The sequence below is a fragment of the Colletotrichum navitas genome (assembly GCF_030913465.1).
Source record: "Colletotrichum navitas strain CBS 125086 chromosome Unknown LY79scaffold_108, whole genome shotgun sequence".
Classification (NCBI taxonomy): domain Eukaryota; kingdom Fungi; phylum Ascomycota; class Sordariomycetes; order Glomerellales; family Glomerellaceae; genus Colletotrichum; species Colletotrichum navitas.
In genome coordinates, this window is record NW_026850654.1 from 87,118 (window position 1) to 99,871 (window position 12,754).

The 12,754-nt window shown below is 54.8% G+C and overlaps 6 protein-coding genes across 6 annotated transcripts; 4 read left to right on the forward strand and 2 right to left on the reverse strand.

Annotated features, from left to right (window-relative positions):
* Positions 1-2,561: 2,561 nt before the first annotated feature.
* Positions 2,562-4,009, forward strand: LY79DRAFT_584173 (Nuf2 family protein; the record flags this gene model as incomplete). The annotated part of the gene is made up of 2 exons (XM_060560378.1): positions 2,562-3,833; positions 3,896-4,009. 2 exons carry the CDS (start codon positions 2,562-2,564, stop codon positions 4,007-4,009), a joined length of 1,386 nt encoding a protein of 461 aa, XP_060408395.1.
* A 182-nt stretch (positions 4,010-4,191) lies between these two features.
* LY79DRAFT_527246 (uncharacterized protein) lies at positions 4,192-4,857 on the reverse strand (the record flags this gene model as incomplete). Its single annotated transcript, XM_060555915.1, has 1 exon — positions 4,192-4,857. One exon carries the CDS (start codon positions 4,855-4,857, stop codon positions 4,192-4,194), a length of 666 nt encoding a protein of 221 aa, XP_060408396.1.
* Positions 4,858-5,623: 766 nt separating this feature from the next.
* Positions 5,624-6,536, forward strand: LY79DRAFT_594438 (uncharacterized protein; the record flags this gene model as incomplete). The annotated part of the gene is made up of 2 exons (XM_060561685.1): positions 5,624-5,989; positions 6,048-6,536. 2 exons carry the CDS (start codon positions 5,624-5,626, stop codon positions 6,534-6,536), a joined length of 855 nt encoding a protein of 284 aa, XP_060408397.1.
* Positions 6,537-7,196: 660 nt separating this feature from the next.
* LY79DRAFT_570190 (adaptin N terminal region-domain-containing protein) lies at positions 7,197-9,835 on the forward strand. The gene is made up of 3 exons (XM_060559125.1): positions 7,197-7,401; positions 7,472-7,614; positions 7,680-9,835. Exons 1-3 carry the CDS (start codon positions 7,362-7,364, stop codon positions 9,825-9,827), a joined length of 2,331 nt encoding a protein of 776 aa, XP_060408398.1. The 5' UTR covers positions 7,197-7,361; the 3' UTR covers positions 9,828-9,835.
* Positions 9,836-9,907: 72 nt separating this feature from the next.
* On the reverse strand, positions 9,908-10,809 carry LY79DRAFT_46814 (uncharacterized protein). Its single transcript, XM_060553199.1, has one exon. The coding sequence runs from the start codon at positions 10,453-10,455 to the stop codon at positions 9,988-9,990; it is 468 nt and encodes a 155-aa protein (XP_060408399.1). The 5' UTR covers positions 10,456-10,809; the 3' UTR covers positions 9,908-9,987.
* Positions 10,810-11,413: 604 nt separating this feature from the next.
* On the forward strand, positions 11,414-12,591 carry LY79DRAFT_527244 (RTA1 like protein; the record flags this gene model as incomplete). The annotated part of the gene is made up of 3 exons (XM_060555914.1): positions 11,414-11,645; positions 11,793-12,291; positions 12,354-12,591. The coding sequence occupies 3 exons, from the start codon at positions 11,414-11,416 to the stop codon at positions 12,589-12,591; spliced, it is 969 nt and encodes a 322-aa protein (XP_060408400.1).
* Between the last annotated feature and the right edge of the window lie 163 nt (positions 12,592-12,754).

The following is a 12,754-nucleotide window of genomic DNA, read 5'->3' on the forward strand; positions in this document are numbered from 1 at the left end:
GTCACCAGTGCCCCCCTCGCCTGACGGGATAGATGTGCTGTGTCTGTGTCCGCTGTCTGTCATTCCATGTCTGTCGTGTCGTGGCCCAGTGCCGTTTCTGTTGGCATTGCGTCGCATAACGGTCTACTACTACGGAGTATTACCTACTCCTCTTCCGCATTTCTTTTGCTGTCGGTGGCGTCTCCTTGTCTGTTGGACAACGTTCAGATCGAAAGTCCCCTCATTGAAGTAAAGTTTCGGCCATTGTGTCATGGTCGCCGGCGCCGGCGCGCAACAAGGCAGATGTCATCAAGGATGATGAACCGCCCCATACCCAAGTCCAAGAGTCACGAGGTCGCAATGTCGTTACAGCTGCAGCTAGGAGGTATCGCGCCGTGTTCTGCAACCACGCATGTTGCAACAGCTCCATCGCCACAGATGGAAGCTTCAGCATCTCAATCCACTTCGGTCGGCGGCCTGACCAGGATTGCAATTTGTAGGCGCCTTGGGGGTGGCGATCCTCTTAAGATTGGCGTTCCGTTACAACGTCATTGTGCCGGGGGGTTTCGTCCATCTTGCCATATTGACCTTCCTAGTTTGTTCTGCTCTGTACGAATGTGTGCCCATACGTACCGGTATGGTATAGGGTGCGGTCGGGTTCGTCGCCCATCAGCCTCAATCGAACTGGATTTCGTCTCGACTCGGGCGGTGCTTTTCTCACAGCTTCCAGATGGGTAATTCATGCTGTACTACTTCCTAGCAGCGGCTGAACGATCCTGACACGATTGCATGCGAGACACAATCAACCACGTTATGCTCGGACCTCATTTCTCCTGAAGGGTCCAGCGAGCTGCAGGTGTCGACCGCATCGTTTTTCATTCGTACCTGTCGGGCTCGACACATGATACACAAAGTACCGGGACGACGTTACTGTGCTGCATGGTCATACAGGCACTGCAGGACGACGACCAGATGCGTATGAGCTGCTCGTTCCTAGATGCTCGACGATCCTTCCATGAAATCAGGCAGTCGGGAATGCTCAAGCTCGCTCAACTGATCTGCAAGCGCATCCTACGATATTATCTCGTACGGTCAATGCGTCGCCACCCAAGCTTGCTTATCGGCAGAATACCACGACGACCAACTAGTCGCGCGGCCTATGCCCGGCGCCGGCGCAATGTGACGCCCTCCGGCGGACGAAAAGGCATCGGCAACTGTCGTCCATATACGGATAACTTGGGGGCTCACTACTTTGAATGCCCGACTGACATTCGAAGGGTATGTTATCTGCAGAGGCTTTAGCCATTTGGTCGTTGCGGAACCAATGACGGACATGCACGAGCTGTCGGAGCATACATAAGGATACCGGTAGTATCAATGGTCGTCGCTGTGACAGCACGGCCAATAGTAGTTGTGATAAAGCCCCCTTTCGTCCGATGACAAGCTCCCTGGCGCCTGGCAGCCACGCTAAACTGGGACATCTCGAAAAACCAATTCCTGGCTGTTTCATGCTCCGGCTTCTGTCTTTGAGGGAATCTTCTCTCCGACCAATGGCTCTGCCCACTGTAGGATGTTTCACTGGGAGGTGTCAGTCGATGTTATCCCGGCCGCATAGCGCAATGCGGTATGCGATGGCCCCTTGTAGCCCAAAGCAGCGGTTTGATGAAGCAGAGGTGAAAGGTTGAAGCCTGCACACCTGCCGAGCACCGCTTGGACGGGCTGTCTTAGAGGGAGCCAGGCAGACCTTGGATGCCATGTGGGCGGTCGACGGGAATTGGCTGGGGTTCAGTGCTGATCTCGGCCTTTTGCGAACTGCGCGGAGCGCTCCTCTGCTCGTCGTGGACTTTTCGGGTCGAAATTGGCACTCTTCTGTAGCGTCTGATGGGCTCTTCCCGTCGTGTAACCTAGCCGAGGGAGGCGAACCCCAGGTACCGCCAGGGAAATTGGCCATCTGCTGTTGAATGAGTACAATACCGGTATTGGCTTTGGCGTAGTCTCCAGATTTGGGGCTTAATTTGCGTAACAGCTACTATTATCCAATCGCTGAGGAGGAGCATTTTCGCAGTCTTCTGCGCGAGATGCAGAATGAGCTTTCGGCAGGGTATCCGCGAATCGGCAGTGCGGCTTCGAGGAATGTACAAAGTACACTACTAGTAAGCATTGAACTCTGTTGGGCTCCTCCCGGATGCCTGTCATTGTGTCACCGTCTGCTGGTCCCTTCATGCTAAACTAGTACGACCAGGAAGTATAAGGTAAGATGTACTCCGTAGTGTAGGTAGGTACCTAATTGTCCGCTATCCGAGGAAATCAGGCAGACAGACCGAGGGCGTGCGCGCAAGGTCCCCGGGAATAAGTCGGAGAATCTGACGGGGAGCAGCACGTGACTTAGTATTCGCCTTATCGATAAGGCGAGAGGAGTGTAGTTTGGTGTGTTGTGTTGTCAGAGCAACAACACAGTGATTAGGCCGTTTATGGCAATCCAATCTTTTGACCACACTGACCCGATCGTTATTTCCACTTGGTCGATTTCGCAGCCATTGGCATCTACACCCTCATCGAGCATCTCGGGAACGTCGCGCAAAATGTCCTACAACCCACGAATGAGCATTATCCCCCCGACGCAGACCCAGTCGCGAACCCGCAAGAAAGAAGATGAAGCCGACGCGTTCATGCGCCTTCCGGACAAGGAGATTGTCGGCTGCATAACAGACATCGGAATCCCCTTCACTGTTGCCGACCTTCAGAAGCCAAACCCTCTTCAAGTCCAGATGATTTTCGAGTGGTTCGCTGAGCTGCTCCTCAACGCGACCCGCGAGACCGTCGAGCCTGCCATGCGCGCCGCTGCTGAGGACATCTGCGGCGAGTACGCCGACACCGTCCCCCCCGACACCCGTAACCTGATGGGCTTCTACGTCTCCCTTCGCCGTCTACTTTCCGAGTGCGGCATCCAGGACTTCGGCTTCAACGACCTCTACAAGCCGTCACATGACCGTCTCGTCAAGATCTTCAGCTATCTTATCAACTTCGTACGGTTCCGCGAGTCGCAGACCAGCGTTATCGATGAGCACTTCAACAAAGCAGAGACGACCAAGTCGCGTATTGAGAGCTTGTACTCGGATAACCAGGAGATGGAGTCGCGCCTCGTCGACATGAAGCGCAACCGCAAGGCGATGGAAGCACAGGTGCGCGAGAAGACGGCGCGCAACGAGGAGTTGAAACAGAGGCTACTGGAGCTGCGACGCAACCAGGAGCGCGTGGCGGCCCGTCTCGAAGACGCCAAAGTCAAGAAGACAGAGCTTACCACGGCCCTAGAAGAGAGGACGGCGCAGAAGCTGGTCATGAAGCAGGAAAGCGCAAAGTTGCGACCTTACGTCATGCAGAGCCCCTCGGCATTGCAGGCAACACTCACGGAGCTGAGCAACGCGCTCAACAGCGAAAAGGCGCACATCGAGGCCCTGGACCGTCGCTCGCGCGCGTTGCAGACATCGGCTGATTCCTTTTCGGTCGTGTCTACGGACGTGGCGTCCTGCATCAAGGTACTCGACGAGATTGGCGTCGAGTTGGCCAAGGAAGAGGAGGAGAACTTGAAGAATGCCAAGCAGCGTGATGCCCTGTCAGAGCGCGGTAACAACGTGCGAGAGGTTGAGCGCACAGAGGCGTTGTTGCAACGGCAGCTGCTCAAGTGGAATGAGCGCACCGAGAAGCTTCGCGAGCAGAGTTCTGCCAAGGCTCAGGAGGCCAAGGAGAAGATGGAAGAGCTTCGTGCCGTCCATCGCAAGCTGACCGAGGAGCGGACGGAGAAAGGCAAGGATATCGAGAGACGCCGTGTTCGCATCGAGCAGACTGAGAAGAAGGTACGTACATTTGATCTTCCGCCGCTAATCTCGGCGGAACCATGATGCTAATGAGTTGGCAGATGCTTGACCTCAAGGAGAACATTGAGAACGAGATTCACAGCGCATACGACGAGTTTCTCAAGATGGATTCTCACATTAAGCTTTACATCACCGAGATGGAGCAAGCCTTGTAAGGCCGGCGTTCTTCTTCCGGTTGCTTTATTGTTTGGATTTGCTACGAAGACATGAGTTATACGGATACCACGGGCTTGGCGTTGGTGGCTGGAACGGAGGATATCTTTCATGCTGGCAGGCAATGAATCCTTTTTTGGTCTTTTATGAAAGCATTGGCGATTGAAGACCTCGTGATGATATATCAAATGTCCCATTGACCCATCTGGAAACGGAACCATCGCCCTAAAACCTGTTTCGCCTTGACCGTTCTTCCCGTCCAAACGCCCTCGTCCCTTCTCGAGCTTCCACTCAGGACAGGTACGTCATCCTGCAGGACAGCCTTGAAGTCGTGCCCTCCCGCGCCCTTTGGCTCAACGACGACGGGCTTGAACCCTGTGCGCCGTGCAGCTTCCAGGAGTGCGGCGGCCGAGTTGCTGAGGCCTTGGGCGCTCCACTCGCTGGAGTCGCGGTGGAGGTTGAGGAGACCATAGACAAGAAGCAGAGGCGGTGGGCGCTTCGCGGATGATGGCGGCGGATAATTCGGAGGCGGAGGCGGTGGCGTCAGGGAGTCCAATGGATCGAAGGCAGAGAGGTACGCGCGGAGATGTGTCACTGTCGGGATGAAGAGAATGCGGATGTGGCGGGCGACTGCGGTCTGGTAGAGCGTCGCTGAGAGGAGAGGTAGAGAACGCCGCTCCTCAGGGGTACTGTGATCTTCATGTGTGTTTTCTTGGGCGTCGGATACGAGTCTTGCGATAAAGTCCTCTCGTGGGTAACAGATGAGGATCGTGGTTGGATAGGCCTGGAACGTGACGATGTAGTGGAGGAGTTCCACCGGTGAGGCTGGCGATAGCACCGTAGGGGCCATAATGAGCCCACTTCTTATTCCGACAAGCACACCGTTCAGTCCTTGGTACTTTGGGCTGGGGAAGAGTGACTTGACGTTAGATCGAGCGGTTCTGCCTGAATGTGTTGAGTGAGAAGCACGGGCCCACGTTCCGGTCGGCCTGTGTAATGGTGACTTCCTCTTGTACGTGATTGAAGGGTGGGTTTTAAATGTATTTCATTCGTTTTTAGTTACTTTCATCGCCCTGAAACTTTGAATGGCGTGCTTGGCCATAATTACGGCTTAAACTTGAGATCAAAGCAGCTTTTACCAGGAAGTGTTTGCAATTACGTACGTATCAGTTGTCCAACGAAACGAAACGCCTTGATAGATACAAAAAATTGATAACTGATATCTGCTGAAAGCTTCGGCCCCAGTACCACGGCACTCATTCTGATCATGGCAATCCTAGTCTTATAGACATGCTTGTGAAACAGGCTGTTCATCCGTGGACATCGATGCGTCTTCATCTTCCCCAAAACCCTGTTAACGGTTGCATTCGGTCAGTTGATCTCTGCCACAGCGATGCTTCTATCAACGCAAATGACGCTTTACAGAAAGGCTGAATAACACTGTCAGTCGACGCTTCCATTCTGTATTGGTAAAAAGAAAGCTTTAGCAATCATAAGATAATCCGATCCTAGAGCTGCCCAGCCCCTACGCGTATAACTAATTAGCCACCCAGCGAGCCAATGCAACCCTGTTTGTCTATCCTGACCTTTCTGCATGTGCCTTTAGCAATATTCATATGACTCCCACGAAACAAACTATAGGGTCCAGAAATGAAACCTTGATAGAAGGGAAGAGGTTTGGGGTATCTGTTTGTGTGACGGCAGAGACAGACACTGTTTCTACCAAGACCATCGCTTCCAACAGCCCGGACACCACCAATAATTTTGGCAAAGATACCATCGCTACATTCGAAATAATTCTCGGTCATAATCAAGAAACCATCCAGCGAAATGAGCTCAAAGAGAACCACGCATCCTTGTTACTCGAATTACAACACTCTCCTACTTCAGCGGAAACAGAAAGGGGGATTGTCTATGTTCAGGAGCACGAACTTGGGAACGGGCTTTTCAAGATCGGCTGCTGGATAGAGGACACCGCAAGAGTCAGCATCACGCCTTCTGACAGCTGCAAACAAACTCAACTCAAGGGTCATTTACGAGACGCCCGGTGGTCCTTTCTTGGCGGCGAGCAAGGTTAAAAACCTTAGTCTAATTGCACTTCATCCTCAGAACCTCGAGGTCACGGAATGCCACCGTTGTGGACGAGGATACGAGGAATGGATCAGTGCCCCAGTAGAGAAGGTTCTGGAGACAGTCAAGACCTTGGAGAACTTTGTCAAGCTCCCGGCCTACGAGTCGAAAGATGGCCAGAACTGGGAGCTCTCCTCTACTGCCGACAAAATCATCAGGGCCATGGACCTCTTCTCGTTAGAAAGACTGAAGAATTCAATGGATTCAACCGAGGGAGACTCCACTGACAATACTGTTGCCAGCTTTGCAACGCGGTTAAGCCAAGAAACGGTTACTTACATCGCTGAGACTGCTGCGTCTCCAACCTTACTCAACACCGAAGAAGAAGTGGAAGGGAGACGGACCCTTACGACACCTGATTCCAAGAGCTTCAGCAAAGACTCCAACTCTAAAATTTAAGTCTCTGACCGATTCCGTAAAGAAGAAAGCGGATAAAATTAAGAAGAAAACAGGTGAATTCAAGGACCGTTCACTTCTTGGACTGGTTTCGGCTAGTCGCAAGAAAGCACGCCAGAACGACAGTGACAGCAAGGCAGGTATTGAAGGGAAACAGAACAAGTGAAGTTCCCTAGGCCAGGATAATGGGGGTTATGTACGGCCAAATATGAGAGATACTGTCCAGCAACTAGAAACAAAGCACACTCGTTTGGTACTGCAATCTGAGAGTACAAGATATCTCTCCATTCCAAAACTGTGATGATAGACAGAGTCTGGAAGACGGCAGCATTCACGAGCAGAACATTGCAATCCCCCTTTCTTTCCCCCTCCTCTCAATTCTTGGATGGCAATACACGATGAACAAATCATCGCCCAGGCTATTGAGTACTCGATGTTGAAATTGAACGGGACTTTGCAAGCTGGCAATGAGGTCTTTTGAGTGTGTAGATAGATTGGCTGGGCAAGGATCATGGGTGGGGTCGGACACCTACCTAGGTAGCCGTACACGCTAGAACGTGGCTTTGGCGGGGGCAGTTTTCGCTTAGCTTAGCGCTTTTGCCCACCGAAGTTGAGTTTTGTCGACCGGCCGGTAGCCCAAGTGACAGCTAAGCACGCCAGCCGGCCCGCTGCCCCTCGTCGGCGCGGCCTGGTTCAGCCTTCCAAGCACTAGACGTCATCTCTCCTTGCAACCTTCACATCTCTACGATCCCGAGGCTGGTTCACCAAATTCTTTTCCTCCCTTCAGCCACGACTGCTTCAGCTAGCTCCGACCTGCTGTCGCTCGCCATGGAGTCCATCGCGCGGATATCCAGTCTGCTCGAGAGCGGTGCGTCATTAACCGCCCACCCAATCCCCATGTTGCTGTGGTGGCTCTCGCTAACGTCGATCCCGTCCAGCTCGAGAGCTCACACTCGATGCCGCCTCAGCCACGCGCAGCTCCCGCAGCACCGGCCGTCCTCTCGACCGTACGCAGATTAAGAAGCTGTTAGACAGTCGAAATGACCGCGAGGTGCTGGACGGCCTGCGCCGCGTCCTCTCGGTACGGATCCTTCCAACCGGCTCCAGCTCCAGCTCCAGCCCTTGGCTAATCCCACCTCCATCCAGATGATGTACCGCGCCCAGAAGACGTTGCCCTTCTTCTCATCTGTCGTCAAGAATGTTGCATCCCCCAATATAGAGATCAAGAAGCTTGTCTACATCTACCTCATCCACCATGCCGAGCAGGAACCCGACCTCGCCCTCCTTTCCATCAATACCATCCAGAAATCCCTCTCCGACACGAACCCTCAAGTCCGCGCTCTTGCACTTAAGACCATGTCAGGTATCCGAGTCCCCGTTATTAGCCAGATCGTATCCCTCGCAATCAAGAAGGGTGTGGCAGATATGAGTCCCTATGTGCGCCGAGCTGCCGCTCTCTCGATCCCCAAATGCTACCGCCTCGACCCCACGCAGCTGCCACAGCTCCTCGAATACCTGACCGCCCTCATTGGAGACAAGCAATACTTCGTCGCCGGTGCGGCTGTTTCGGCTTTTCTGGAAGTGTGCCCCGACCGCATCGACATGATACATCCGCATTACCGGGCACTGGTCAAGAAGGTCGTGGATATGGACGAGTGGAGTCAGCTGGCGACGCTGCGAATGATGACATACTACGCGAGGAAGTGTTTCCCAAGACGGACGCGCAGCGTCAAGGGCCAGGAAAAGACGGCCGACCTCGGTGACTTTTACGCAGAAAATGCGCAGCAAGGGGTCGAGGAGCACCAGGTTATCGCGGTGGACCCGGACTTGGCTCTGCTGCTCAACGGCATCAAGCCTCTGCTGCAGAGTCGTAACTCGGCCGTGGTGATTGCGGTCACGAGATGCTACGTCGAAATCGGAACGCCGGAATACGTCAAGATTGCCATAGGCCCTCTCGTGGCACTACTCAGGGGGCCGCAAGACATCCAGCAAGTTGCACTCTACAACATCGTCTCGGTTTGCTTGACGAGACCCACAGACTTTGTCAAGTACGCCAGCCACTTCCTTGTCAGAGCTACGGACCCTGCACAAGTGTGGGAGTTGAAGTTGGAGATCCTGACGCTCATCTTTCCTCACGCGCCCCCTCACATCAAGAGCCTGATTCTGAACGAGTTGGAACACTTTTCCGGTTCGACGAACAAGGCGCTCGTAAGGGAAGCGGTGCGTGCCATTGGACGATGCGCCCAGACGGACTCGTCAACAGCACCGAGGTGTCTCCGGCTGCTGCTGGGGCAAATCACAAGTCTTGACGGAACGTTGGCGGCTGAGTCACTGACAGTCATCCGACACTTGATCCAGCAAGACCCCCAAGGGCACGTCGGGACGGTCGTACGTCTCGCCAAAAACCTGGACTCTGCAACGGATCCTCACGCAAGGGCAACCATCATCTGGCTGGTGGGCGAGTTCTCGGGTCTCGAGGGCGAAGACAATATCGCAGCAGATGTGTTGCGAATCCTCCTGAAGGACTTTGCGAACGAAGCAGAGGTGGCAAAGGGGCAGATCCTCCTTCTTGCTGCCAAGGTGTACCTGCACCACGTCAACCGCCAGAGCGAAGACAAGGGCGAAGACGAAGCAACGGTGCCAAACCAAGATGACCACCCTGTCGCGAAGCTTTGGGACTACGCCTTGCTGCTGGTCCGCTACGACACGTCATATGACCTTCGCGACCGGGCCCGCATGTACCGAGCTCTCCTTTCTGTGCCCCAGCTGGCCACGTTGATGTTGTTGGCACCGAAGCCTGCGCCGCAGGCTCCTAGCCCTTCAGAGATTCGCAAGGGTTTCATGCTCGGTTCTTCGACGCTTGTGTTGGCGGGCGGAGGTGGCATCCACGGTCTGCGTGGCTATGAGGGTCTTCCTGACTGGGTAGCGGAGGGCTCGGAGCCGGACCGACGTCTGCGAGAAACAGAGACACCTTCGGCTTACGGCGGGGAGAAGAGCGTGCCGGCCAGTCAAATGCTCGACAATGCGGTCAAGGCTGCACCGACGAAGACCAACGGTCTAGGCGCCGCTGTTGGTGCCGGCGTCGGCGTCAAGACGCTCGATGATTGGCTTGCAGAGGAAGAAATAGAGGAGCAACAAGAAGCATTCAAAATGGATGGAGAAGATGAAGAGGAGTCCGAAGAAGAGACGGATGAAGAGGATGAAGATGACGAGGAGGAGGAGGAGGAGGAGGAGGAAGAAGAAGAAGAAGAAGAAGAGGATGAGGAAGAGAGCAGCGACGACCATAGCGACTAAAGCAACCAAAGCGCCAAGTGGTAATGCCACGCAGGGCGAGATGCTGCTCTCAGGCTGAGATGAGAATACGAATAAAACCAAGCATGCCCATATTTGCAAATTTATCAGGAATTGATACCATGGGCATCACGAAGCGACTATTCGGCGTCGTCTATGCGAGTTACAAACATGGCCCGCCAGCCGATTCGCTATACCTCACGTTGGCTCGCTCGGAAGTCCAAATAAGCGCGACGAGCACGGCGCGAAAGACGGCATCACCGAGGAGAAACTTTGAAGATTTCGGCGTCATGATTGATTGGCGGAAAGGGTTCAAGAAGCAGCTTTTCTCGCCGTTCGGCGGGGTTCCCTGTTTGCTCCGACAGTCTGAGCGCAGAGACCAGACCCAACTCAACCAAATCCTATTTACGACACGCCGGACTGACACTCCGGCCATGGCGCCGCCACGAGGGGAGCAGAAGAGCAGGCATGCATGCACTTTGGCTAAGCGATCCGAGGGACCCGAGGGTGCTGCATGCCTCCCTCGTACTTCTAATGGCGGTTTCACTGCCAGACGGCCCTCAAGATCCTTGTCGGTTCCTCGGCTAGGAGCTCGGGTGGCGGCCAAGCAGCATCGCTTAGCTCGTGTCATTCGGGTTGGATCCCCCCGCCAAGGCGCTAGAAGGATGCTAAGATTCGCGTGTTCAACCCTGGGAATCGTTGCCGTCCCCAACTTTGAACGTATTGACCGACTCTTGACTTAATCGGTGGTTGTTGCGCTGTTGATTCTTTTCGTTCTGCGCAGTCAAGTAACAGATCATGCCGATGGTCAGATCCCAGGTGACAATATCGGTGGTTGATTTTGCTCAGCTAAGAGATCGTCCAGCTTTTGCTTGTCAAAACACACATCATGACGGCGACACTCTCTAGGCTCAAGTATCGGACGTCTCACTCAGCCTGACCACCAATGACCATCGAGTTCCACAAGCCCCTAAGCGGCAACCGCACTGCTTTCCAATTCGAGAATGTCTGCGGGTCCTCGGGAGTCGAAGAAGGGGATCTAGAGAGGCCTTGGCTCTGCACTTAGCGTTGCTGCGCACCACCACCTTCAAACGTCCATCCCCTTCGTGTCATTCGGTTCCTTCGCTTTGCCAGTGACCAGTCGCACAAGATTGGTAATAATGGAAGAGGGCCCGTCCCAACTCCACCGCTGTTGCTTTCCTCCTCCCCCTAGTCGGGGCTAGGAGGCAACGCTGGGTGCCGTCGTGTGGATGCAATGCGCCTGCGCCTGTTTGTGTACATATGTAGATGATGACGGACGTTCGTTTCTTGGGACTTTGACCTCCCGTTTCTTTGCCTCTATCTCGTCTTTGCGTCTTTGATTCGCGCCCTCCATTCTATCGCTGTTCTACTTCTTGGGCCCGTTGGCGCCCGTTTCGTCCTCGAGCAATCAGAAGGACTAACAGCAAAACACATCAGGACTACGACTGGGTAGCCCTGCGACCGTTCTGGAGGTATTGCTACGCGCCACTCCATCCCGTGCAAACCTCGACGTTGAAGAGCCTCACACGACCGCCACTCGATACAAAACCCCTCCAAAATCAGCCACCATGTCGGCCAACGACACCACGATGCGGCGGCCGTTCCGCGAATGCACCGAGGTCTCGCAGCTCTGCCCCGTCGAGATGACCGTGCTGTCGTACTACCCCAACTTGGGCGCCAACATCTTCTTCGCCGTCGCCTTCGGCCTCGTCGTGCTCACCTCGGCCACCATCGGGACGTGGAAGCGCACCTGGACGTTCATGCTCTTTGTGACGGGCGGCTCAGTTCTAGAGACAGTTGGTATGTAAGGTGATACCCTTCGCCCTCGACGAACGGCTGGGGTTCAGCCCATCTGTGATCGGATGAACCCCCGCCCCATACCACTACTCTTTTTCCTTCTTTTTCTCTGTTGCTGCTGTCGGGATCCGAAGACTAACACGAACCCAGGTTACGTTGGCCGGGTCCTCCTCCATGAGAACCCCTGGAACAAGGATGCCTTCCAGATGCAAATCTGTACCATCATCCTCGGCCCGACCTTCATCTGCGCCGGCATCTACCTGACCCTTAAGCACGTTTCAGCGAACCTCAATCCGAGCCTCTCGCGCATCCGCCCGCGCCTGTACCCCCTCATCTTCCTTCCCGCCGACCTCACCTGCCTCATCATCCAGGCAATCGGCGGCGGTCTCGCGGCGGCGGCGGGGCAAACGAACAAGAAGCTGCTCGACGGCGGAAACCAGGCCATCATCGCGGGCATCGCGCTGCAGGTTGTCGTCTTGATGCTGTTCGGCGCCGCCGGCGCGGACTACTGGCTGAGGGTGAGGAAGTGGGCGCACAGTGGCGACCACAGCACCGGCGACATTGCGCTGTACAGCGCAAGGAAGTTTAGGTTGTTCCTCGGCGGCGTTGCGGTCGCGTACGCGTGCGTCATGGTCCGTTGCGTTTACCGGTGAGTTGAATATCCCCTCCAGGCAGAACAAAAAGATGAACCATGCTGACAACGGCCAACAGTGTCGCCGAGATGGCGGGCGGATGGGGTAACCACATCATGCAGGACGAGGTCTCGTTTATGATCCTTGACGGCGGCCTCGTGCTAACTTGCGTCACGCTGCTGACCGTCTTCCACCCCGGCATCTATTTCCAGCAGATGACCAAGCCCAGCAAGGCGCAGGCTGGGGAGAAGACTGAATCGACAACGACCTCGACGCCGGAGAACGCCAAGGTCGATCCGGGACGCGAGTCTGCATAAGCGAGAGATTGACGTTGATGCTCGTAGAAAGGGACTTGGAATACATGCATAGAGGGTAATGGGGGCCTCCGGGTCACGCATGGCGTTTGGGATTTTAGAACTCGTCTCTTGCTGCTGTCAATCCACGGCGGAACTCGGCAGCGTTTTCCCTTAAGATAGAGAC